Source organism: Talpa europaea (assembly GCF_964194135.1).
Source record: "Talpa europaea genome assembly, chromosome: 8".
NCBI lineage: Eukaryota > Metazoa > Chordata > Mammalia > Eulipotyphla > Talpidae > Talpa > Talpa europaea.
Window position 1 is genome coordinate 92,675,473 of NC_140075.1, and position 26,416 is coordinate 92,701,888.

At 47.4% G+C, this 26,416-nt stretch overlaps 1 protein-coding gene across 1 annotated transcript in view; it reads right to left on the bottom strand.

Moving 5' to 3' along the window:
- The window catches only part of SPTB (spectrin beta, erythrocytic), a gene marked incomplete at its 3' end in the record, with an annotated part of 70,255 nt that extends 44,118 nt beyond the window's left edge, over positions 1 to 26,137 (bottom strand). Inside the window, exons 1-12 of the mRNA XM_084239607.1 lie at positions 25,688 to 26,137; positions 9,344 to 9,495; positions 8,071 to 8,244; positions 7,061 to 7,152; positions 6,607 to 6,687; positions 6,208 to 6,323; positions 5,735 to 5,847; positions 4,749 to 4,936; positions 3,024 to 3,141; positions 1,999 to 2,157; positions 857 to 1,159; positions 45 to 195 (exon numbers count right to left, since the gene is read on the bottom strand). Coding sequence (XP_084095733.1) covers positions 45 to 195; positions 857 to 1,159; positions 1,999 to 2,157; positions 3,024 to 3,141; positions 4,749 to 4,936; positions 5,735 to 5,847; positions 6,208 to 6,323; positions 6,607 to 6,687; positions 7,061 to 7,152; positions 8,071 to 8,244; positions 9,344 to 9,495; positions 25,688 to 25,835 — 1,795 coding nt within the window. The 5' untranslated portion in view covers positions 25,836 to 26,137. The remainder of the gene's footprint in view (positions 1 to 44; positions 196 to 856; positions 1,160 to 1,998; positions 2,158 to 3,023; positions 3,142 to 4,748; positions 4,937 to 5,734; positions 5,848 to 6,207; positions 6,324 to 6,606; positions 6,688 to 7,060; positions 7,153 to 8,070; positions 8,245 to 9,343; positions 9,496 to 25,687) is intronic.
- Positions 26,138 to 26,416: the final 279 nt, after the last annotated feature.

Sequence of the window (26,416 nt, forward strand, 5' to 3'; positions counted from 1 at the left end):
CTCTGACTTCAGAGGCCTCAACAGGGAGACATTCTTGGCCTCACCTTTCCCCTCAGTGAACTGCAAAGTAGCCGTGGTAATGGCCTTCACTTTGTCCCCTTGGATGGCAATGTCAGCCTCCATCAACTTGTGCTTCTGGAGCAAGTCCTCGACTTCCAACAAGTGCTTCCCAAACTCAGCAGACAAGATATGAGCCTGGCAAAAAGGGAGGGCAGACAGGGTAGAAGAAATGAGGAGAGAGGAAGAGGCCTCTCCCCGCAGGCACTGTCCATGCATCTGGGCCAGGGGGAGTCAGATGCAGCTGGAAATGGCTGCTGCTCAGCTTGGAAGAAATTACAGAGCAGGTATTCCCACTGGGAGAGCCCATCAGAATCACTCATGGACTCCTGAGTCCCACACTCGATTGCCTGCATCTGTTTGGGTTTAGGGCATGTTTTTAGAAAGCTCCATGGTCAGTCTGATGTGCATCCTCAGTTGGAAGCTACTGTGGTAGAGGAAGAGGAGAGTCAGGAGTCAGACTCTTTGTTGCCCTTCTCCTAATGGGAGGAGGTGTCTGGACACTTAACTGGAGTCAAATCATGATTTCACTCAGAGCCTGATTCTTCAAACTACTGGTTAATACCTGTCTCTTCTATTCCCTGCAGGTTGGCACCTGTGAACCCAGGATTTCTTGATTACTGGGGATACAGTGACCTGGGCTGGTAACTCATCTAGAACAGAATAAGCCAAGCAGTCTGTTCATTCTGAATCAGAGACGTGATTGACTTAGAGGTGTCTAACTACAGGGCCCTCATGAGGTCTGATCTGGGGGCTGGGCAGAGGGCAGAGTGGGGCACAAGTGGTCCCTGGGGCCCACCTTGATCTCGTCCATCCAGTCAATGCTGTGCAGCATATCCTGGAAGAGCTTCTGAAGCGCCAGGGTCGTCTCCAGTCTCTGGCGCCGCGCCCTCAGCAGCTCCTGCAGGTAGTTCCACAGGCGCAGGATGTTGTCCTTGCGGGCTGTGATACGCTTCTGGTCGTGGTAGTTCTCCTTCTCCAGCTCCTGGGCCAGGTCCTCCAGGGCTCTCACCCGCTCCTCGTAGGCGGCCGTGTCCGTCTCGATGGCTTCGTGCTTCTTCTTGGCGGCCTCCACAGCTGCCAGGTCATACCCGAAGTTATCCTGTTCCGCGGTGGAGAAACAGACAGCTCGGTCAGGCTTCCCCTGGCGAGTCCCCAAATGCACAGAAAAAGCAAGTCCCTTCAGAACAACTGCTGGAAGGGAAAGCCGGTCCCCAAGCAGTCAGTTCTGCTGTCTTTTTCAGCCAATCTGATCAGAGCCAAGTTCCAGAGAATAAATGTCTCACAAGAACCTTGAAAAGCAGTTCGAGGTTTTACTGACTGTGCCATATGTGTGGGTAAGGCTGTGTACATATTACTAACAGAGCCCTTTTGTGGCCTGCCTATACCCGTCACCCTCCCCCAAGTGGCCCCACCCGGTTCTGGGCAGGAACACCTGTGCTTCCTTGGAAGCCATGAGCTGTAAACAGAAGGCTCAGCTCCGAGCTATTGAGGTACACACACACTCTCCAGTGCTCTCAGAATCCGTGCTTTCCCTTTTCTGGGCAGAATTTAATTGATTCCAAGCTCCAAGTGAGAAGGAACAGATGCTCTAGCAGAGAAATCAGCCTTGGGGTCAATTTTAAGCTAGTGAAATATGACATGGTCCTAGAGCCCAAGCCTGTTTTCACCAGACACCTTGATGACCAGCATTAGCTGTCACTGGTTCATTAGCTGTCACCAGCATTAGCTGTCACATAAGACAACTTTCAGGGGCATTTTGGGATTGTGAGACTCTTCCCTAAAAGTGAGACTTAAAACCCTGGAGCATTGCTTCTGCAGATGACTCTTAATCCACCTGATCTCAGGGGGCAGACAGTGAGTATGGGGAGAGACCTCTCCTGCTGCAGCCAAGAGGTCAGCTTCCTCTCCCCTGTCTCCCCGAAGGGGGTCCCCTACTACCTGGGCCACAAGGCGCTGATTTTCATTGAGCCACGTCTCTCTCATGGCGGCTTTTCGGTCAAAGCGCCGGGCCAACTGCTCCAGCTTCTCCTGCCGAATGAGCTCATTTCTCAGGGCTAGCTCCCGCCGATACTCTGCTTCTTCCAGGCTTTCCCAGGCCTGCACAAGGGACAGGGAGAATTCTTGGCACAAGAGAAACACCCAGCTTTGGGGGCTTTGTCTTGTCAATCTTGAGTGATTTCAGGAACCTGGGGCAGAGCCTCGTGTTCTGAGGTGAGGTGGTGGCCGATCAAAGATCAGCAGCAATCTTTCGGCTTTCCTATCCAGGCCAACCCCAGGTCCAGGGAGCACTGGTCGTGCCCTCCCAATTTCCCCTAAACCTGGCTCAGGTTCTTGATCTAACAGAATGGTGTTTGTCTCTGTGGACACTCAGAAAATTCTTACGGACTAGCCTATTAGAATTCCAGGTGGTAAGACTCCAAACCTCTATAATATCATATATAACTAGGTCTGGGGGCCTCTCTGGTGGCCTAGTGGTTAAATCTCAGCACGATCACCATGACAATATGAGTTAGATCCCTGGCCAGTGAACTAACCCCAATGGTGCAGCAGACCTCTCCTGTCTCACCCGCTGCTCCCTTCAGCAGCGTATTTCAGTAGATCCACCTGTTCTCATCCCCACTCTGTCTTTGGTGAATCCTCTCAATCCCCACACCTCTGGCCTACACCCCAGCTCTTCTATGCAAAAATAAATAAAATCTTTAATAATAATAACAACAATAATAAAAACCAAACTAGCCTGAAAAATAGACTTGAGTGTCTGAAAAGAAGGCTGAATTGATGGATAATGAGTGGAGTGTGACCTCTTAGAACTAGGTTTAGACACCATCCCAATGGCTAGCATATGTCATCAAGACCACCAAGGAAAGGGACTTGGTTTAACCCTGACAAGTGACGATCTCCTGTGCCCACGTCAGGAACTCTGTCAACCCATTGGCAAGGTGCAATGGAAAATGCTGCTGTACCCGGTTGATGTCAGACACTAGTTTCCCATCATGGGGCGTGTACACTTTCTGGTTGTTGGCTCTCATTCGGGACTGGATGGTAAAAAGCAGGACTTCCAGATTTCCTTTCTCCTGAAACCTGTCAAGAACACAGAAATAGGTAGATTAGTGTTGAGATCCCCAATGGCCAAATTTTTTGCTGAAGCCAACCTGGAGCCCTGGCAGCGTGAAGCTTGAATAATGAAGCATATTTCTCTTAAACACAAAGAAAAAGTAAAGAGGATGGATAGGAGATGGATAGTACTATTAACCTGTTAATGTAGCTAACATACTTACTGAGATCTAGTCGGAGCCAAGTCTTTATGATACAAACCAGAGAAAACAAAACAGCTATCTCAGCATTTGCTAATCTAACATTTGCTTCTACAGGGGAATGGCTAACCGGGGTATTTTGACAGTTCCTGTAGACGGCAAGTTTTATCAATCCATACAGAGAAACTGTTCCCTGTTTTGCATACGATGAAGATATGGGAGTAGTTTTGTAGTTTTTTATTGAGTGAATTGATAAAACCTTAGAAGCAGCATTACCCATGTAAGCACATCTTGCAAGTGAAAACAACTACCACCTGAGTTGTGATGAGCCAGCACTCCAGACAAGCCAGAGGTCAGATGCTCCGGAGAGGGGAGGAAAGGCTGGGCTTTGAAACTGGCAGCGGGAAGGGTGTGCAGGGCCAGGTCCAAGCTCCAGGTGACAGGGCTCTTTCACATTTCAGCAGGCAGCAAAATCTCTACCCACTTCTACAACCTCCACATGGCAATGGAGGATCAGTGGTTAGCAAGGTCCTTCCTCCACTGCCCCGAAGCCAGCCTGGTCCACCTGACTGCTAAAGGGCACTTCAGGAGCCTGTGCTTTGCTCCCGACAACTATCTACACAGCCACGAGATATCACCTGTATAGTGGCTAGCAGATTCACAGGGGATGCTATCTATAATGAATTCAGGACTTTAAAAGTGGGTTAGTGTCAGATCAGAAATCAGATACTTGTTTATTTTACATTCTAGACTCTGAGTCTCACCTTTCCTTGTTTGAGAGTCATGAATGAAGAGTGTGGGAGGTGGGGAGGGGAGGAACAGGACAGAGGGTACCACTGATGAGCTAGAAGTCATTTGCGGAGAGCTGGCCAACTAAGGCTGGTGAGCTGGAACGTCCCTTGTGTGCATGTGCATGGTTGCATGTGTGTGTGTGCACATGCATATGGGCTCTTCATACATACACTGCGTGGGGCAGAGGTCCCGAGAAGCAAGCGAGGTGCTCTGCGGATGAGCAGTGACAGCAGAGTAACAAGGATGGACTTGATGATCGACAGGCCCCACCCAGAGAGATCTGGGGCTGAAATGCAGAGGCTGGTACCAGAAAACAACCCCACAGCTCTGTGCATAGATGAGAGAGGAACTTTCCAGCACAAGTTCTCTGAAGAGTCTCTGAAGCCTAAACCTTCACTCCTGCCCCCTTTAGGGATGTGGGAAAGTATTTTCTCTGAGTATGAGTCAGGATTACTCATCAATGCCTGTTTCCTATAGGCTGATGGCTTGAGACCAGGAAGGCAAGCAGCAGATGAAGCAGGTGACATATTGATGTTCTCTGACCTTGAGGATGCACTTCATGAGGCCCAGCACCTGGCTCTACCTTTGGCAATCACTGTTCCAGCCACTGAGACCACCGCCCTCCCGAGCCACGGCCCTTACTTGGGAGGCTTCTCCACAGTGCGGTAGGTGCTGAAGGCCTGCAGTTGCTGCTGGACCCCAGCCAGTGAGTTGGCAAACTTGCGGCTGTTCAGGACGGTAATAGTCTGCTCGATCCAGGTGAGCAGATCCGAGGCCAGCCCACTGTACTTTTCAATCATCTTCTCAGTCTCAATGGCATGGTCGATCACCTAGGGAATTGCCTCATTAGTTTTTCTCATAGATGGGCAACAATACCAAAGAGGCCACCAATGGGGCCCACAGTCATGGTGCCCCTGAAATGGGACTCACCCTCCTCTCAAACCCTGGGGTGTTCTATATTGGTTTTGTTGCCCAAGACCAAGATTATTTTAAAGCAGAGGAATGGGCTGGAAGTGGGAAAAGTTCCCCTTAGTTGCTGGTTACAACACAGGGAGTTGGCCCTGCCTGGTTCAGGAGCAGCTCCTGTTTGCCCCCAGGTCCTAGCCCATCAGCCACTAGAAGGGTCAAGGTCTTGTCTATTTACAAAAGTGTATTAGAGAAGGAGGGCTTCCAAGCACTTTCTTTGCTAAAAGCCAGGTGCACAAAGATGACAGAGAAGTGGTCCCTATCCTTAAGTAGCTAAGAACCCGGCAGGGAAAGAAATCTGGCTCAAGAATCTGTACAACAGGGTGATTTCCTTGCAGACATGGGAGCCTAAGAGGCCTGAAGGTCACAATAAATCAACCAAATGAAGCCCGTCTTGGTCATGAGACATAGGTCTGCAAGTGGAAGGCAGGCTCAGAGCTGAGGCTGTGACCTCTTTTAGGACAGACCATCAACCTGCTTTGGAATTCAGTTTGGGAGCTATCACCTTGGCAATGGGTGGTTTTGGAGGAAACTGATGAGCGATGATCTGCACCCCAACCACAGCTGGGGCTCAGACATGAAGCTCTTAGGGTGTCTCAGTCAAGGTCTGGGTATGGCAGACAGGAAAATGAGCTGACTCCCTGGTTCAAACAGCTCAGTACCTTGCCGACACGCTTGCCCTCCACCGCCAGCACCTTCATCTTGGAGAAGTAGTGGTAAAACGCTACCACATAGGTAATAATGGATTTCTCATCTGGGTTCTCTGTGAAGACATCTGCAAGGGGGGAGAGTTTGCTCTCAGGACCAAACCAGAAGTCAGTACTACAGGCACCAAATGACAAACAGTGGGAGAGAAAGGAAGAGTAATGATCTGTGATTTAGCAAGAAGATGAAATCCATATTAGAACCACCGAAGGAGGAGGAAAAAGGCGATTCCAACATGATCCTTAAATGGGCCAGGTGAGATATTGGCAACCAAGGTGGATATGAAGAGCAGGCCCAGGGGGCCCTTGCTGAGCCCACAGTTTGCCTGGTACATGGCCTGAACTCTCTTGGTGTCCCAGCAGTCTGACATGCCCCGAGCACCACCTCCCATGTTGCACTGAGGGGCTGGCTGAAGCGAGTGCTGGCTCACCTTCGGGGTCGAGGAGCGGGATGATGCCCAGCTGACGCTCAGCCACGTCGAATGCGTGTTCCAGGTTGTGCCGGGCATTGGAGTCCTTCAGTTTATCAAAATCAATCAGGTCGGGGCTGGGGATGAAGCCAGATGATTAAAGGGGGTGGCCATGGCATTCTCACCAATAGGGCAGCCCCGCATGAAGTGGACACTGTGCAGGTGCTGAAGGCAGCCCCACAAGCAATAGAGGAAGGGGCAGCTGTGAGCACCATGTAGGAAGGGGGTCAGGGGCATGACGGGAATGTCAGGGAAGCTGCAATGCTGAGGGTGAATGGAGAAGGAACTGGGGTAGGGACATCCCTGCTAAGCTGGGGCAGTTGCCAGGGGTTCTGCCCACAGCCCTCTCCCTCCTCTTACCGGTGCTTATGTATCAGGGCATTAAAGGCCAGGCCATCCTTCCAGCTGGAGGTGAAGTTGGTGACATTGACATGGGGGTAGCTGCACCCAAGAGAAATATCAAGAAATGAGAAAAAAAGTTCTTCTGGAGTCGCAAACAAGCATATGAACTGAGGGCCAAGACACCAGCAAAGGAATGCACCTGTGCCTTCTCAAGCCACTTCCACATCAGAGCAGCCATTGAGCCACATGAAGAGATGTGCACAAGAGCCTCACATTCCCCAGGGCACCCCGTAGTCTAACCCAAGCAACTTAGAGAAGTCTGTGTTCAGGACCTTGAAGAATCAGGTCAGGCAGACTTGGCATCAATTACACCTAAGCTGCTACAGTTCAGGTGACGACATCTGTGTCCCTTGGGGACAGCAGTGCTTGAGGGGAATGACGAGGATGTGGTAGCCACTGCTTCCCAGCATACCCTGCCGTCTTCATTTGACACCATAACAGCAATGCGTCCTTGGCTGAGCGCGTCTCACGGCCTTCCTGAGTTTGGACAACAATGTCCTGAATCTGAGGGCACAGGATAAAGAGGGAGAGGAATTAGATTTGCTTTCTCTGGGAGGCTCCCTTTCTCCTCCTCTGTAGCCATCCCTCTGAAGCCAGTGCTGCAGCAACACCACACCCTGAAGCCCCGAGGTCAGGGGGCTTGTTGCCCCCTGCTTAGTCAGTTGCAGCGGCGCAGGGACAGTTTCTTCATGTCAGACCAGAGAGCTCAAATCTGATGACGCTAATAAAATGCCGAAAATGCATGACAAGTCACCCTGATTCCTCCCAGGAGAGGAGGTATTGTATTTTGTTAGAAGGTATTGAGTTTTGGCTAGTAGCTCCCCTTGTCTTTTCATTCTCCCCAGCCCTGCTATTATTACTGCTTAATCTTACGCACCCAACGACAGTGAGACTGGACACCTTGGATGAGCTTCCTTGGATAACAGTTTCAGTTGTGAGTTATTTCCTCCCTGTCTTCCCCTCCCCAAACTGAAAGGGCCTGCTTTCCTTCCTTCTAAATTTCCTCACCAAAAAATCTGTACCTTGAATTTCAGGGTGGGGAAAGAAAAATTTCTGGAAAAAGATGAAAGCAGTTCTTCTGTATAGTTTTTGCAATGTCTAAATCAAACTATTTCAAAAACCAAAAATTTATACATTTTGGGGGACAGAGGACTAAAAACGTCTTCTGGCCAGATCTCAGCCCAGCCACTAATTTCTATCTTCACCCTGAAAAGACTATACTTCTGACCGAATGGCTCACCTGAGAGCCAGCAACTTGGTGACACGGGATGGTCACTCTCCTACAAGCACTGTCCCTCTGACAGGCCTCTAGCCTCCCAGAAAGTGCATATACACTCACGTTTCACTTGCCCTTTTATAAGACTCCCAGCTCTGTCTGGCCCTGAGAGGCTCCCCCGCCTCCCTTTGCCCCCCAGGACACACCTGGAAGCGCAGGATGATGGTCCAGATGAGGCCAAGGACCAGGCGGTGGTTGCCGTCCACAATGTCGTGGGAGCCCATGTTCTCCAGGTGTACACGCTGCTCCTTGAGGAACTGCAGGGCCTTGTCCACGTTCTCCAGGCAGTGGATGCGCATCTTCCCCTTTGTTGGCTTTGGCTGGGGAACAGCAGAGGTCCCGTGGGCATGGGGAACCATAAGGTCCTGGACCAAGTGGTCATCAGCGTCCACCCTCCACACAAAACTCTTGCTCCCACACTCATTCTGATGCTTACAACCCCATCCTTACAGCAAGCTCAGAAGTTCCCCTCTCTCCAGCACCAGGCTGCCTCGGGCACACTCCCAGGTCTGAATAAAACCTTCTGAGCGGGCAATAAGTCACTTTCAAATACTAACCCAACGGATAATTCATTGCACACTTATTGTGTGCCAGGCATAGTTCTAAAACAACTGACAACTGGTTGGTGATTGACAACAGATCTTCCCTGCCATCCAACCTCCACCCTTCCCACCCCTGCAGGGCCTCAGCCCAAACTCTAGGCACCCATCACTGATGAGTTACTGCACCATCTCAGTGGGCACTTGCTCTAGTGGATTTCAATGCAGGGAAGAGGCAGAACGTGATCCTGGAGTTGAAAAGGCAACGGAAGAATGTGGTACCTTCATTCAAACCCCAAGGATCTTAGGGTATTTCCTCCAGGTCAGGTGTCATTTCTTTCACTTTACAATGAAGGAAAAGACAAAGACCTGATAGGCCTCCACTCACAAAGGAAGTAACTGAGCAAATCAAGACCCTCCACCACTTCTCCCTGGGGCAATACTACTGTGGTAGGTTACAACTAAAAGGGCCTGTAATGAACTTCCACTTGTAGGTGTGATGGATCACAGCAAATAGTCCTCTACACTTTCTTCCAGCTGGCTAACAGAACCCCCGTCTTAGCCCCAGGAGGGTGAGGGTGTGACTTCTGCAGACAGTTTACAGAGGCTCAGCCCCAAGCGGAGAAGTCAAGGTCTCTGAGTGGCTGCTGGGAGAAGCATGAAGGGGTGGGAATACCCAGGAGGGGGCAAAAAATTCTGGAAGAGGTTGAATAACCCAGTCAACTGCAGGGAGGCCTCGCACCACTATGCACTGAAACCTCCCAAAGAATAGAGAGAAACCGTGGAAGGCTGTGCGCACTGGAGATACTCTTGGGACATGTCTTTCCAAAACAGGGGCCGATGGCTCAGGGAAAAGGGCCACGGCACAGAGGGGCTTTACCAGCATCTCTCCAGAGAGCACCTCCAGCAGCTTGATGAGCATCCGCCCATCGCGCAGGTCCTTGTAGAGGTCGGTGATTCGGCAGGACACCCGTGCCAGGTGTGAATTCACCCATTTCGTGAAGGTCTTTTTCTGAACAACTTCCCGTTCATCTGGGAGGGGAGAAGAGCCCTGAGTGAGGTGCCTCAGGTTGGAGGGGTCAGAGCAAAATGTGACACGGGGCCAAATGGTTTGACCTTAATTCCAGGGTCCCTCACCCATCCCTGGCAGAGGTGGTTGATGGATCCATCGCATCCCCTTCCCGGGAGCACTGTGATCCTAGAGCAGCCTTCTGCAACATGGATCCATGTGCCTTTGGGGCTGGGACATTGAGAAGACTTCTCCCATTAACTTTCTACGCGCAGCTTCAAGACACCCCTCATTCAGCCATGTTTTCCTGCGCCAGTGAGCTCCGATTTTAATGCTGAGTTCACAAATACACCCACCACATATTCCCTCTGCCTAGAATGGTCTCTCCACTTACCTTACCCCACTCCCTTCATCTAATCTTACTAGTCCTAGGAGTCAGGGTAAAGGGTGCTTCTCCTGACACCTCACCTAGGTCAAGTCTCTCCTTGTGTGCCTGATGCCCCTGCATTGGCATTTCTTATGTCTCTCTTTGTACTCAACAACTGAAAGTCTGTCTCTCCTGCAAGATGGCACGCAGGCTCCTTGAGACCAGGGAAGTCCTGTTCATGCCTCCACCCCTCTGAGGCCTGCCTCCTGACACAGACGCGTGCAGGCGCAGTGTTGTAGCTGCTGCCTATTCAGCTCCTATTTGTGGCGGGCCTTTCCTATGCTGATGGCACATAAAGGCATCACTGCCTGCCCTCGGGGAGCTCCTGGGAAGTAGAGGGCATGATGAGCAAGGAAGCAGAAAGTGTGGCGTATGTGGGGTTAGGGATATTGAAGGCTGGGCTGGGGGCTAGCCACCATGTTTTGCTGTCTTTCTCACCCCCAGAAGGCAGGCAGGGGATGTCCATCTTCAGACCTGGGAAGCTGACATGATATCCTGCCTCTTCCCCCAAACAAACCACACCCTCCTCCCCCAGGGACCCCCCCCCCCCATAATCAGCATCAGCAGAGCCAGGGTTCTGGGCCATGTGGTACCAGCTCAGGTCAGTGACCTTCTAGCACCTCTGTACAAATAAATTCTGGTAACCTGTCCAGTTAGGTTGCGAAGCTTGAACAAAATGCTGGCGAGATGACAGAAGGCTAGAATAGCACAGAGAAAAGGGCAAGCAATGGGGAAGGGAAGAGAGAGTGAGAAGAATAGCAGAAAAGACAGAAACAAAGGAAGAGCAGAGAGAAGGACGCACATTTGTTCCATTTGGTTTAGTCAACAGTTTGTGGCAATAGACTTCTGGGCACTTGGTTCAAGATTCCAGCAGAAGCTAACCTGGCAGTGTGGCTGGGTCCGGAGGAGCCCTGGGGAACACATGGGGGTGGGCCACATGCGGAGCAGACTCAGAGGGGCCCAGCCTGGAGGGAACATCAGTGCTGTGGGAGCAGGCTCAATGTGCTCTCAGCTGAGCCCAGACTGTGGAAGGGCTGGCTTCTTCAATTATGAAATGTCTGATTTAACAACAACAAAAAGAGTTGCCCAGCCAGCAAGGCCTCTAGGGTATAATCCAGGCAGTTTCTGAGACTCACAGCATCAAATTCCTTCCTGCAGCATGGCTATTTTAGTGTTAGGAACTCAGATTCTTTATTCACATATTCATTCAGCAAATGTTGATTGTACAACCATTAGGTTCCAAGCTCTGAGTGGAGGTGGGGAATTCAGGGACAGGGCAGACAGCTTCTCTCTCTGAGCCCTGAGGCAGATCGCTCTGTTAAATGCGTGGTGTACTTTGTAGTCATAGACAAAGAACTCCATGGAAGCCAACAAAATAAGATTTCCAAGAAGAGGAAAACTACTACTCCTGATGATGCAAATCTTATTTAAATATATAATTCAAGTGGCATCCATTCATTCTGGGCAATGTTTCAGAGGAGAAAGCAAGCTCCCTGACCCTTTTGTTGGCAGCAAATTAAACCACTTTCCTGATTTCAAGGACAGGTTCTGTAAAATGTAACTGAAGCTTTGCTGGTCTTCTGGACAGAAAGCTATTGCATGTAGTCTGGGGCATGTTTAGATTAAACGGATGGGTCACAGTTCTAAGGCGCTTTTCCCTAGAAATGAGACCTGCTGTGTGACTGGTTAGCGCTTCAAATTGGCTGTGAAACTAAGCTAGGGGCTGAATTTTTTAGGCCTTTCAGATGTAATTATTTCAAAAAGTTAAAGTCCTTTTTTCTTTTCTGTCTTTAAGAATCCAAAAATTTCATTACATGGGTACTGAGACATTTGTGCTTGACAAAGGGTACAGCATGCTTCCAGCTGGGAACAGGGAATTTAATTCCGGCTGCTTGCCTGGGTTATAGATTGGTGCAGAGGTATTAGAAATTACCCTTAAATCTCCCATTTTCAACACACAAATGATGCTTCCAGGACTCCAAAATATTGGAGTGTCTTGGCTGCCTGTTACTTATAGGTCGGGGTGAATCTGTCCAGAATCCCCAGCACCCTGATACACTTTATAATGTTGAGACATGGAAAGATCGTGAGAGGCTAATGATGATCATATGGAGAAAAAAGGCCCAGGGGTGGGGATTAATTCCCATTAGCTTCTTTGCTCCAGCTGCCCCACACCAGCCTGCTCAGTATACTCACTCCCAGTATAGGCCAGGAGCTCATCCAGAGCCTCCCAAGTGCAGGAGAGGTGGGTGGCCAGGAGCCAGTTGGGCTGGGAACCTAGTGGTAGGGATAGGCCAGAGGGTGGCCAGGCATTGGGCCTGCTGTCCCCTGGAGACTGAGCAAGCCTGCAGGAACCCACTGTGAAAGGAGGCTTCAGCAAGGCCCTGACAGGGACCAGACTTAATTTCCTGAACCCTAGCCCTATCAGTGCAGAAAAGGGGGCAAGTCTACCAGCACCACCTGACTCAAAGCCACTGAGTCTCAGAAAATACTTGTGAAAATACACTTCAAATAAACCCATGACACCAAAATACTCAATATTTATTCATATATAAATGAGTTCACTCACAAGAAGTGCTTAAAACAGGACCTGGCACCCAGAAAGCTGACATGAAAGCTAACAATCACTGTTGTCATCACTTCTAGTAGTGTGGCTGTCCTAAAATGCTGTCAGGAACACCAGGCAGGCTCACATTCACCAAGGGTCTCACCATGTAGTTGAAGAAACAAGACACAAACCCAAGTTCATTTTGAGACCACACAGGGGATGAAGGGCAGCTCATTTTAATAATGCAAAAGCTGTCATGAGGTAATACTGCATTAGTTACCAAATAGATGGCAGAGAATAAATGGTCAGAGACTAAAGTGGAGAGAGATCGTTTCTAATTAGAGTATTCAAGGGGGACCTCATGAGGAAAACCACTTTGGACAGCAGAAGAGGAGAGAGCCAGGGAGATGGAGTGCACTTAAGCAAAGAGGCATAAAAGGATGAAACCTGTTCAGGGGCTGCTGAGTAGCTACAAATAAGAAGCAAATGTGTGGAAAGAGGTTTTAAACTTAACATGGAAAGCCTTGAATGGAAGATTGGGAAGTTTAGATTTAATTCCAGAGGCAAAAGGGAACCATTGAGGGTATAGCAGGATCATTTCTAGAAATAGGAATTTATAAGGCTCCCAAAGATAATAAAAAGATAAACTGTTTCAGCTCAAATTTAAAAAGAGGTATGCAAAATCTTTATCAAGAAAACTATAAAGACTCCCAAGGCACAAAAGATTTGAACACGGCACACCCATTTTCTTGAATAGGAAACCTCAGACATCAATTTACCCTAAAGGAATCTATATATTTAATATTATTTTAAGTTCATTTATATTCTGCAATTTAAATTCAGGGGAACTAGGCAAGTGATTAGAAAATTTGTTGGAAAGACAAAAATACCTACTTCCCAGGTTCTTCCAATCAAATATTAAAGCACAGTATAAAGTTATAATAATTGAACTGTGTAGTACTAGCATGTGGATAGACATATCAACACAACAGAAATAATCCCAAGTACATATAAGCATTTAATATCTGATAAAGGTGGCATTTCAAGATAGATTCTTGGATAAAGGTTGTTGACAAAACTAGATAGTGACCCAGGAAAAATTAGTTAAATTCATATTTCAGACAGGATAAATTTTACTTGGGTGAAAAAATGGAAATGTGAAAAATGAAATGATAATAAAGCCCCAAAGTCAATCATGGTAAAATATTTTTGATGATGTTAGTGTAGGAAAAGCATTTCTAAATATGACATAAACGCTATAAAAAAGTGAAAGTTCAACTACGCTAACCTATTTTTTTATGGGATTAACTACCATAAGCAAAGTCAAACATGAAGAAAGAGATTTGTAACTCATATTACAAAGGGTTTATTTACCAAGCACGTAAAGAACAACTATAATTAATAAGGAAAAGATCCAACAATCCAATAGCAAATACACATGACAATGTAAACGGTTAACAGAAAAAAAATCAACCTAAGTCTCTCATCTATTCATCATACAAGTACAAATTAAAAGTGTGCCCATTTCTAAATCTAACATATGGACTTTAGTTAGTTTGAACAAACTAATCATAAAAGACTGTTTTGAGAATAGTGGGGAAATATGAATATTAAGTGGGTACTAGATTATATTTGGGAATTATTACTAATTTTATTAGATGTAATGATGGCAATATGGTCAGCTGTGAAATGTTCTTGTTTAGAAAAGATACATACTAAGGGCCTCCCCGGTGGCGCAGCGGTTGAGCGCTGGGTTGCGAAGCTGCCCGCAGCCTCTGCAGCGCCGGTTCAATCCCCGGCTGCTCCCCGGCCACTGGAGGAGGGTCTCGCATGGCGCGCAGACCTCTCCTGCCGCCCGCTGCTCCCCTCAGCAGTGTACTTCGGTCCTTCTGCCTGCTCTGCTCCCCGCTCTGGCTCTGGTGAATTCTCTCACCCTCCCGCGCTTCTGACTGTACCCAATGCTTGTATAAATAAATAAATAAATCTTAAAAAAAAAAAAAAAAGAAAAGATACATACTAAGTACTAGGGGTAAAATGTTATGCTGAATTTCAATTTACTTTAAAAATACTTCAATCCATGAAATGGGCAAATATGATAAAATGTTAACAGTTGCTAAATCTAGGTTATGATCATGATAGTCTTATTTTTACCTTTTGTACACATGAAATTTTTCATCTGAAAAGCCAAAAGTAAAATGAAAGTAACCAAGGCACTTTATTATCACTTATCAGATGGGCAAAGATTGAAAAGTCTGATAAAGTTCTGTGTTGGCAAGAATGTGGGGGAAAGCGTTCGGTCATATGTTGCCAGAGAGGATATAAAAGGCAATTTGGCAAGACCCATTAGATATATAAACATACACACTTTTGGACCCAGTGATTCCATTTTCAGGAATTCACCCTACAGATAAGCTCATGTATTTGCAAAATAATCCATGTGTAAGATTGCTCATAGAATGTTTTGAAGAGCAAAAGATTGGAAACAACATAAATGTCCACCAACAGATATTAAAATTATACGCCTGCACAATGAAATACTATATTGCTCTAAAAAAATAATGAGGGGGCTGTTTATGTATTAATGTAATTTAGGTACTATGTATACTTATGTAATAACATAATTTTCAAGTTATGTTGGATGTATAGTTTTCAAAAAGACTGGGAAAATCACAGACCACTTGCTAATGTATACATAAAATATTCCTGGAATGATACATGAACATCTAATAAGATTGGTAATAGGAAAGATCTGGGTGTATGCAGGACTGAGTTGGGAGTAAAACGTATTTGCTCTTCTCTATCTTTGGGTATATATACCACTTATTCACTACAGAAATACACATTTTTCTTTTTCTAAAGAAAATGCTAAACTATTTTTTTTTAAGATTTTAGTGATTTTTGCATACAAGAACTGGGGTGTAGGCCAGAGGTGGGGTTATGTGTGAGAGGATTTACCATAGACAGAGTGTGGGGCACAACAGGCAGATCTACTGAAATACACTGCTGAGGGGAGCAGTGGGTGAAACAGCAGAGGTCTGCTGTGCCATGTTATTAGCTCCCTGGCTGGGATCAAACTCAGGACATTGAGGTGGTAGCGCTGAGACTTAACCCTGGGCTACCTGGGAGGCCCAAAATGTTAAAACTATTTTTCTTCTCCCCTTCTCCAAGATGGCTCAGTTCTTTTCTGTGTGCCTCAGCCTCAGAGACTTTTCACCAGACAAAAATCACATAGCGTAATTTACATCCCCTGGGACAAAACCCTGGCTGCCCAGACCACTATACAGCTGCTCTCTGAGATCATGCCCCCTGACTATCCCCTACAATGGGAGAAGTGTTACCCCTTCTCCAGGCTTCCTCTGGGTTCTGTAACTCCCCTCCTCCCTCTGGCAACTGCATGTGAGCACTGGCCTTGCCTATTCTGGTACCTGCTTTACCTCCTGATGTCATGGGCATTCCAGGGTTTGCCATTAAAAGTCCTCAGCAGGGCTGTTTTAAAAATAAGAACCTGTTCTGAAGCCAAATGGTAAAACTGAAATGTCTTATCTTTGCAACTTTAATTGCCCAGCTCTGAGCCCATCTATTTTTAATTGCTATGACTTCCTATAATTTTTTTTGAATACTTTATGCTTCCTTTTTTTTCTCTGTTAAAAACCTGTTCTCAAGAATAGAAAATAACCAACTAAATATTCACCAACAGGGGATTATTTAATAATTTTGGTAGCCTTATGAGGATATGGATAAAGTTGTAGAAGAACTTTCAATGTCAAGAAAGGATACAATATTTAAAGGAAAAAACTCCGATTATAAAACCACATGCATGTATGATACTAGTTTTATAGACTTAATCCATAGAAAAAGCTAAAGTTGGGTGTTGGGTAAGACTGTGACATTTTTAGGTTTTCTAAAATTTCTACAATGAACATATATATGAGTTTATGGTAAGAAATAATAGGTGTGGTGAAGGAAAATAGGATATAAAGCTCACAGGCCTACGGGAAAAGAATCACTGATTAAGTGCATAGCCTTCAGCTACTAGTAAAGTCAGGGGTCAGGAGGACAAGTGGGGGAAGACCACCATAGACCACTCCTAGCCTGGCCCTAAAAAACAATCATTTAATGTTCAGCCCTTCCCAAGCCTACGCCTTGGGATTTCTCTATTCTCCCTGTTGGGCAGCTGGAGCTTAGGCAACCCTGTGAGCAATACTTAACACCTATGACCTGACAAACTTCAGGGACACAGATGCCAATCCATTATAAAGCCTCAAACAGGGGAAGAAGCTCTGGGCACACCATAAATGATGTGGGTAGCATGGATTCTGCTCTTCCTGCTTAAAGAGTTTGGGGAAGAATTTTTCCTTTAAACCAAACAACTTTTAATTATATTGGGATTATGATCATCTAGAACATAGTTCCCATGCTTTTAAGGATTTAATAACTAGCTAGGGGGCCTCCCCGTTGGCGCAGCGGTTGAGTGCTGGGTTGCAAAGCTGCCCGCAGCCTCTGCAGCGCTGGTTCGATTCCCGGCTGCTCCCCAGCCACTGGAGGAGGGTCCTGCATGGCGCGCAGACCTCTCCTGCCACCTGCTGCTCCCCTCAGCAGTGTACTTTGGTCCTTTTGCCTGCTCTGCATCCCACTCTGGTGAATTCTCTCACCCTCCCGCGCTTCTGACTGTACCCAGTGCTTGTATAAATATAAATAAACAAATAAATATTTAAAAAATTAAAAAATAAAAACTAGCTAGGGTTGACTAAGACATAAAATTGATTTTAAAAGTGATTGAAGTTGGATGCTGAGATGCTGGGTAACTGGATTGGGGGTACACTGATATAAAGAAGGACCTTATAAACATGAAAATAATAATCTGCATGTTTACTGATGTGAAAATATTAATCGTACATCCTAAGTGGAATATGTTCCAATATTGCAATGTTATGGATAACATTTTAATATTTATACTTACAAACACAGTCCTATAGGCATTAAAATATCTATATGGGACATAAACAATGCTCTAGTTTATCTCCTTTGCTAATCTTTTCTACACTAAATATATATTTCTGTGTAATAAAAATATTTGAAAGATATAAAAGTAATCACCCTATAGTTTAAAAAAAATAAAACAGGGTCTTTATATATTAATGGGAAAGAAAAATGATCACAGACCAGTTTAAGTAAAAAGTTCCTCTTTTTTAATAAGGTTGGTTTTGATCCAAGGTTTGAAGATGAGAATGCTTTTGGAATGGCAGGGATGGAAACAGAGTTTGCTCAAAGCCCCTCAAGAGGAAACTGGCAAATGTGCATGTGTGTATATACATGTGGCATATGTGGGTACATGCATGCCTGTTTTAGGGGTGAGGGTGAGCAGCAGTTAACTGACCTAGAGCAAAGAATTTGAACAACAGTTTACGAAATTTGAACTTTCTACTTCAGGTAAAGAAGAACCTGGATGTTCTTAAGTAAAGCAACACCTCACTCACAATCTGCTGGAGGACAATGATTCTAACTGCCCTGCATAAATGGGGTTGGACAGGAGAGAGGACGGAGCCAGGGAAACCAGCTATGAGGTGGCTACAGAAGTCTGTGCTTGAGGTGACATAGCCCCATTGACATATCAACTATGGAAATGAAATCACAGGCGCTGATCTGAACAACAGCACAGAATGAGGATCAGCTGGCCCTAGCAGTGACTGTTCAGAGGCTGTAAGACATAAGCAAAAATGAGTTCAAAGTTTTGATTAAAGAGGCTTAAGAGGGTGATAGAAGAAGGAAAAATGGAAGGGGGGTTGGGTGAGAGTCAAAGGAGATAATGCAGGTCTGAAGGGTGGTCAAGAGGCCCAGGAGCAGTGCCCCAAATAGCACTGGGGTGATTTTTACCCATGGGGTTCCAATACTTTTTGAGCATGTCCTGCTGGGTGAAGTCCCTCATCTATAAAGGGGGGTGGTTATAGCTACATGCTTCCTACTCCAGAGTGGATGAAGGGTGATGAGACCATCTGGATAAGAAGCACCCATAGCACTAAGCAGCCGTACAGACCTCAAGAAGCACTATCACATACTCAGGTGATGACTGCAGGGAGGAATTACCCTTGCTGAGAACACGAGGTCACAGAAGTCATGACAGTCCAGGAGTCAGCTTAGTCTAGCCTAGTCTATAATTAACAGAGAACTTCTGGAACCCCCACTGACTTGCTCAAAGGGGTCGATTTCCTTTCTCCACACCAGGGAGCAAAGCTGCATGATCAGGGTAAAGTGGCATGTGGTTAGTGTGGCTCTAAAGGTGACTCTCGGGCTACAAGAGATGGAAGGGCCTTAAGCATCATCTGGTTAGAGCCTCTCACTTTACAGGTGAGGAAACTGAGGCCCCAGGGAGCAGAAAAGTGACTTGGCCAAGGTCACCTAATGAGGGAGGCAAAAAGAATGATATTGCTAGGATGGACCATCTTCTCCTCACCTGGGGCCATCAAATCAGCTCCCAGTCTCCTTACCACCTGTTCTCTCCATTGGGGTCAACACGATCTTAAAAACCCAACATACCATGTCACTTCTTGCAAAAGCACTTAGAAGGGTTGGGAGTAGTCTATCCCTCTGGCTGCTCAAGACCATAGCTTCTGTCCTGAGAGCCTGCAGCTCTTGCTGCTAAAGGTTCCCACCTTTGACCCTTCAACCCTGCCACTCCTCTGCAAATAATCCCTTCATTCAACTCCTCAGTCACCCCCCACACACACCCTTTTGGGTTGCCTGCTACTTCCTGCAGAGACTCTGAAGACACCCATGGCCCACGAAGGCCCTGTTATGTGGTTCACAGCTGACTCTCCTTCTCCATCCACCACGGCCCTCATGCTCTCAAACAAGCCCCAACTATCCTCGGATGAGTTCCACACTGTAGGTTATATCATAAACTCACAGTTCTCAGCTGGGACTTAGCTGCAAAAGAGCATTTATTATAATTTGTCATTATGCACATGTGCCTGTATGTATATAGATACACACATGATTGTTTGATCTACTTCCTTCTCACTAGACTGTAAAATGAGATTCCCTGGTTTATCTGGTTTCCAGAGTCTGAGGCCATAGGGTCTGGAGGCAAAATGCGCTCGGACACTCAGGCTGCTACCAGCTCCCTGTCATTCTCTCAATGACATAATAAAAAGCCGAAGTCAACAATTGCTACAGATGCTCTGAAAACCACACCCCTGGCACCTCTCCAGCCAAGAAGCCTGCAGCAAGGCCATGTCAAGTGGGGCATTGGGTGCCGGGGGCTGCCAGAAGCCAGTAGCTCAGCCAGGGCCAGGTGTCAGAGCCTGCCCTGGGGAACAAAGCTGACAGCCCACAGGAATGTCCCAAAGATGGAGGAGATTATTAACACAGCTCACTCCGCCTGCACTGCATAGGGAGGGAAGAGAGTCTTATTATTAACTTTGATGTATTAATATTTGATAAAGCATCTTCATGATGATAGATAGCAGTCACCCAGGGAAGAGGAACTGTATTGGTTCTGCAAAGCTTCTCAAAGAAAAGCAGCTTTTACTGAGAGGGGTCAGGGGGCGATGGGGAAGGTGTGTGCCTGGTGAGGGAAGCTCCCCTGGACCATACCATGCAGGCAGCGCCTGCTCCTCTCACAGGTCTGTCTGCATGGCCTGTCTAGGGGGAGGGGGTGGAGCTCATTGTGGCTGAACTCCAAGAGAAAGCTGCTGAGCCAATTATTTTTCTCCCTGACAGTACATTAAAATGATTGCTGGTGATTATAGATATTTCCATGAATAGTCTATTTTCCCAATATGTAGTCTCAAAATAAAGCTCCATTTTAGGTTTTGAAATCTGAGCAGTAGACATTTTTAAAACCTCTCACGAAGGACACCCTCTTTGCTCTCACGGCTCGCGTAAGAGAGACAATCGGACCACGAGCACCTGATGCCCTGGTCTGCAGAGGTGCATCTGACTCTGTCAACTTTACAGGCTGCCAAGATGTGCCGATGCTACCCACTGTGGCAAAATCTTGTCTTCCTGAAAGAAGTCAGTACCCTCCAGACATAAAGCCCTCCTCAGGTGACTGGGACACCTGGGTGCAGGGTCACCTTGGTGCAGGTGGGGAAAGGGGCCAAGGCTAAGCATCTCCTTTTGCCACCCAAGTCAGGAAGGAATCCAGACCACCCTCTCTGGGGAGACCCTGGGAGCCAAGGCCGTGGGCAGAGGGAGGCACGTCTGAGGGCTCAGATGGGGGTCACGGAACTTAACCTTGGGGTCTGGGTGCAGTAGGCCTGGAAGATGTTCAGGGCTCAGGGGCAGCAACCGTGCTTCAGAACACAGGGACACAGCCTGCAGAGCACCTGCTGCGCTGCTCCTTCCCTGGATTGTCCTCGGCCAACCTCACTCCTTGGCCTCATCTCATTTATAATAAGAAGGCTACAAACAGGTAATGCAGAAAGGAAGCTCATCCTTAGTTTGAAGCATCATTTGGAATCAGATTTAAAACCCAAACCAGAGTGGGCTACACAATTGTGTATACGTTGATTTAAAAGGGTGATCCTGTGCAGTCTGTAGTTTATCCCTCGGTAAACAGGCCAAAGAGGAGGAGGGAGGGCTCTCTCCTTCTCACTGGCTTCTCAGGGGGCTCTAGATTGCTCTCTGCATGGCAACCTTCTAGACGTCTCCGTGCACACACAGGGAGCTAGGAACCACGCAGTGGGTGGCACATGGGATGCCAAGCAGTGTGCATGTGTGAGGCAGAGTGGTTAGAAAGCGGGGAGGCTAAGGTACAGCGTATCTCTTTTGGTGGTATCTGTTGCATTCCTCATCTTCCTCCTGCCTCAGGGCGACTCCGTCTGGAGGCAGCACCCTCACAAGTCACTGGGGTACACAGCCAGTGTACTCAGTGGTGAGTGGGCAGGCAGGCACGGGGGATAAGGAAGGAGAGCACAGAGGTGGGCAGTCTGGCTGGTGAAGTCCTGCAGCCTGCAGTGCTTCCCTTATCCAAAGGGCCACGAATGTGATGGAATGGCTCCCAGTACGAAAACGGGAAGGATAGGAAATGGGTGTGACAGTGAAGGTGGCTCTAGGGGACACTGGGAGCCTTCCTACCAATACATGAAGGCTAGAACCTTGTGGAGGGATAGGAACTTGGACTTCTCAGCTGCCCCCATTTCTCTAATCCTTTAAAGCAGGTTCACAGAGAAGGAAGGTCCTAGAGGCATCAGAACAGAGGATGGCCCCTGTTTAGAATGAAGCCTCAGGGCACCCACCACTTAACCTCATGAAGAGCTGCTAGCTTTAGAGGTTGATATTGAAAGAGAACGTTTGCCAGGGACCTACTGGGCAAATATTCCTGCTGGGCCCCCAGCCCTCCCCTTGGCATTGCCAAGGTCAAATTCCTCCTCTTCTAGGAATCTCCTGTGGCCTTTTCTCACCCATTTCCTCCCTTGACATTAGTCAGAGAGATCCACAGTTTCAAATCCCATTCTGTAGAGAGGGCTGGTATTGGAACAGCAGCAAGGTAGTTTCCACACAGAGTATTCAGATGGCTTATTTAATTTGGCTTTGGGAAGAGAACTGCAAATGGTTTGAAAGGGAGAACAGAAAGTATTTCCTCTGGAACTGAGAGGAAGTTGACTTAGGAGGCAGGAAAGATGGAATCCAGTTAACCAAATGCATTTCTAACCATGGGTCACTAAGCAGACACAGACTATGCCAGAAAGAGCATCTAATAAGCACTCATTCTCCCTTGGTTTCTTGGGCCTCCCAGATCACCCTCACGCATTGCAGAGTTGCAGCTGGGATCTGACTGGCTGTCCTATGGGGAAGGACCTGCCCAGCATGGGGCTTTATGTCCACAGGCATTTAAGTCTCTGGGGATGGAGCTCAACACTACAATTACAGGCTTTACCCCTAGTTCCCCTGGTCCCTGAGGCTTTCTTTCAACCCAGGTCTTCTAAGTCAAAGGAGTGTGGGGTTAAGAAGGTAGAAAGAGGCCTTAGAACAGGCCAAGGTAACCAAGTCAATGATTGAGCTAATGCTCTTGAGTGCCTGAAATTGAGAGAAGTAAAAGGACAAAAAGATATCCCCACATACAGGCATCCCCACTTTTTGAAAGTTCACATTACACAACTTCAACTTTGCAAAAGACCTGCATTGGTACCTGTCTTCACCAGCTGAAAGAAATTCAAAGCGGATTTTTGCTTTTACAACAAAAGGTGAAAATAGCATGCAGCATGTATCTTGTAGCAGCCATGCTGGAGGCGGTGCGTGCCAGGCACAGCGAGGTGTACCACCATGCCCCTTCTCCTGGAACTGCATTACGGCAGCTTTGTATTATGATAGCATTCCTGTTTTTACCATAGGTCGGTGTTATTTAAGTTTTATGTGTTATTTGGTATGGTTTGGTAGGTTATTCTGGGGGTCTGGCAAAATCCCATCTAAATTAAATTAGTGGTAATTGCTTCTTCACTTTGTGCCACTTTTGTTCACAGCAGGTTTCATATGGATGCTCTGCTTTTACATAGCAGGGGAAACCTGCATCACGAAGACAATTTCCAGTAAATACTAACATTCACCTAGCATTTAATCATTTATTTAAAAAGACTTTCATAAGCTGTATCTTATGTGATCTTCACAACAGTCTTGGGAAAGTACTACTGTCCCCATTTTACAAAACAGGAAATTCATTCATTCATTCAACCATCCTCGTTAGTGGGAACATTCATGGTGGAGCCATGAATCTGGGTCTTGGGACAAATTCTTCCTCATCCAAGACCTTCAATTTCAGAAAATTCCAGTCTCTCAAACTTTGCCACATATACCTATCAAGAAGTCTACCACCATCATACAAGAAATGCCTTCTTTACTTGAAAACCCTTAGGAATGAGGGGCCACTGTGGAGCATGTTGACATGCTGGTGACCAAAGACAGCTTCCGCTTCCTGAGCCTCCTTGGAAAGGCTGCTCCCTCCCTGCCTAAACCACCAGCACAGCCCCAAGACAGTACTGAAGAGAAAAATGTCAAGAAGTTAAAACTGACACTCCCTTTCTCTAGCTCTATCCAGCCACACTACTTAGCAGCAAAGCTTTAGCTTCTCTTTCAGATCACTCAGCATGGACCCTCCAGAAAGTTAGGAAGCCACTAGGTTTATGGTTATTTTTAAAAACCTGAATGGACCCCAAACTTCCATGTTTACCTGTTAGCCAGATGATCTGCATCACGAAGATGCAAGCATGTGACTCTACATTCAGATTCTCTGGAAGAGGAGACCCATGCTCTGGGTGAGGAATGGGCATAGCCCAGACCAGGGAAGATGCTGAATAACCATTTCCTGGTCAGCCCATTTCTGCCAATTTTTCAGGCTGCACATCACACATGGCTGCCATATCGCCACAGGCCAGTAGTATGGCCTGCAGCTCCCAACCCAGATACCGCCTTCTCCACAAACCAGTCCCTGATTCCCCCTGCATCTCCTCCTTTGTCTCTCATTAATATTTGATTATATACATTTTCTATACTTCTCTAATTTTATTCATGCTAATTAATTATGAATATCATCATTTCCCCTAAAAGAACACAAACTCCTTACAGACAGATATTACAGTGACTCCATCTCTGTGGTTCCCTCTTCACATCCACACCTGGCTGGGGGGCTATCTGTGCACATACAGGGAATACAACAGATAACTGTTAAAATGGAATTTATTTTAGTTTCTTTAAAAAACAGAGTATCTGGGGAACAGATCAAAGGACCTCTGATAAAGGCAGCCCCACTCCTCATGCTGTCCTTTGGCAAAGCTTATGGAATATGGCACCTTTCTCCTTCCACCTGTATCACTAGGTGCACCGCAGCCAGATAGAATCAGCCAGAGATATAAGGAAGGTAAAACTAGACAGGCAAAGGCGAGGGTTCCAAGCTTGGTTATTTAGAAGTTAGACTTGCATACAAGTAAAAGCAAGGGCTTGATGCTATTATCTGTCCCCACAGAAAACCAAGGAAGGATTCTGTGGGGTTAGGGGTGGTGAGGAAATGAAGGAAAAAGAAAAGGAGCATCCTATAAAGATTAAGAAAAGAAGGGTGATGGTTGAGACCTCAATGGATTACCCATTACAATAAGGGGATGAGATATCCCATTCTTTTTATGGAGATGGCATACCCAGATACTCTTGAGGTGAAAGGTCATTATGGTCTAGAGGGGCCTAGGGTCCTGCTTGAGCCTCAAGGTCAGCCAGACCTTGCATCTGGGAGCAAAGTGGAGGGAGGGAAAGTGGAGGAGTACTACCATGGACTTTGGATAGTCACAAATCATGGGGGCAGTGGGAAGTCATTCCAGAAAAAGGAGGGTTGCTTGCACCTGATTCTTACAGGTATAAGATGAGAACAGCCATCCAAGAGGAAAACAAGTCTGATTTGGGCCCATGAAGGGTACAGCGGGTAAAGGAATCCACCCATACCCCACCCGGTACAACTCACACTTTCTTTTCTTGGCTAAGGACTTTGGGTCAGAATATTGCTACCCTTGGTTAGGCTCCAGGGAGGCAGTGGTCACAGGGGCTAGTAGGGAAAAAGAAATCTCTAAATCAGATCTCAGCCAGCAGGGGGAGAGGAAGCATTTCTACTAGAGATTTCATATCTCTCTCTCTCTCTCTCTCTCTCTCTCTCTCTCTCTCTCACACACACACACACACTCTCTCTCTCTCTCTCTCTCTCTCTCTCTCTCTGAAACTGCCAAGTGAAAATCTAATTCCAGTGTAAGGTTGAGAGGTTTAATCCAGAAAATGCTCCTTTCTGAGCCAGTGTGGGAAGGATGTTATCTGTTCTGAATTTCATATCAAACCATTCTGTCCTTTTTGGACCACAGAGAGGATGATGATAACTCCTCTATCCAGGGCGAGGCAGCAAGCGGTGTGCACACAGAGGCTTCATGCACCTCTGCCCAGCTGGCCAGCCCCTCAGCCACTCCTTCACCCAGACTTTCTCTTACTTCTGACTTTGGCCACAGGTCATCCAGGACAGAAGCAGAGGGCAGAGCTCACTTGGCACCACCACCTGCCTGGGAGGCACTGGGGGACATGTGGGAACAGAGGTTTTCTGAGCCTATGCGCCCTCCCGAGAGGCCTGGCCTCTCTGGAGTCACACAACCACATCTCCACCACCACCCCGCTGGGCTCACCCCAACACACACAGAGGATTCACCACAGGCAGGGAGGGGAGCAAGCCTGGGAGTGCAAGGACAGCTACCCTAACCCCCAATGCCCCAAATAGTACCTGCCAAAGCCTTTATCCGGGACCTCTCAAAGAGCCTGGCTGAGCTGTTGTCATTATCCAGTTCATCGTCCGGGGCATCCCAGCGGGCATTGATCCGGCTGTACGGTGGCTGGTTGCCCACGTTTTCAAACTCCGTGGCCGATGTCATGTTAGCAGGCTCTCAGCAGCTACGATGCCTGCCTCAGTCTTCATGGAAAGGTCCCTGGAGGGGACAGCAACACAGTCAGAGGGTTAGCTCCCACCCCCTCGGACTTTTTCTCAGCGGAAACTTATTCGGAGCATCCAGCAGAAGCAGATCCTTGTGGAAGCAGTGCACTGAGCCATCTGCTGGGCCATACTTCCTACCCAGGGTCTCTGGGTTGTTGGTTATAAAATATTGCAGCAGCAGCAACAACAGTAACAGCAGCAGTGGCGGTGGGGACAGAGAGCTGCATGCAGCAAGGGTCAGGACGGCCAGCAGGTGGAGATGTCAGTCGCTGCAAGCTGCTTTCTCCAAAGCCACTGCTACTGCCGCGGCAAGCACCAGGGGTGGTTCTCCAGGGAGCCAGAGACAGAGGAAAGAACAGCCTCACCCAGTGGACTGTGGCCCGAACCCAACCTAGACCAGGAGGTGGGGCCATAGGAGGAGAGAGGGAGGCTGGAAGTCGGCTGAGTCACACTCCAGCATGAAGCAGTGGGGGGAGAGAGATGTGAGCTTTGAGATGCCACTGATGCCACCAGTCCAGCAGC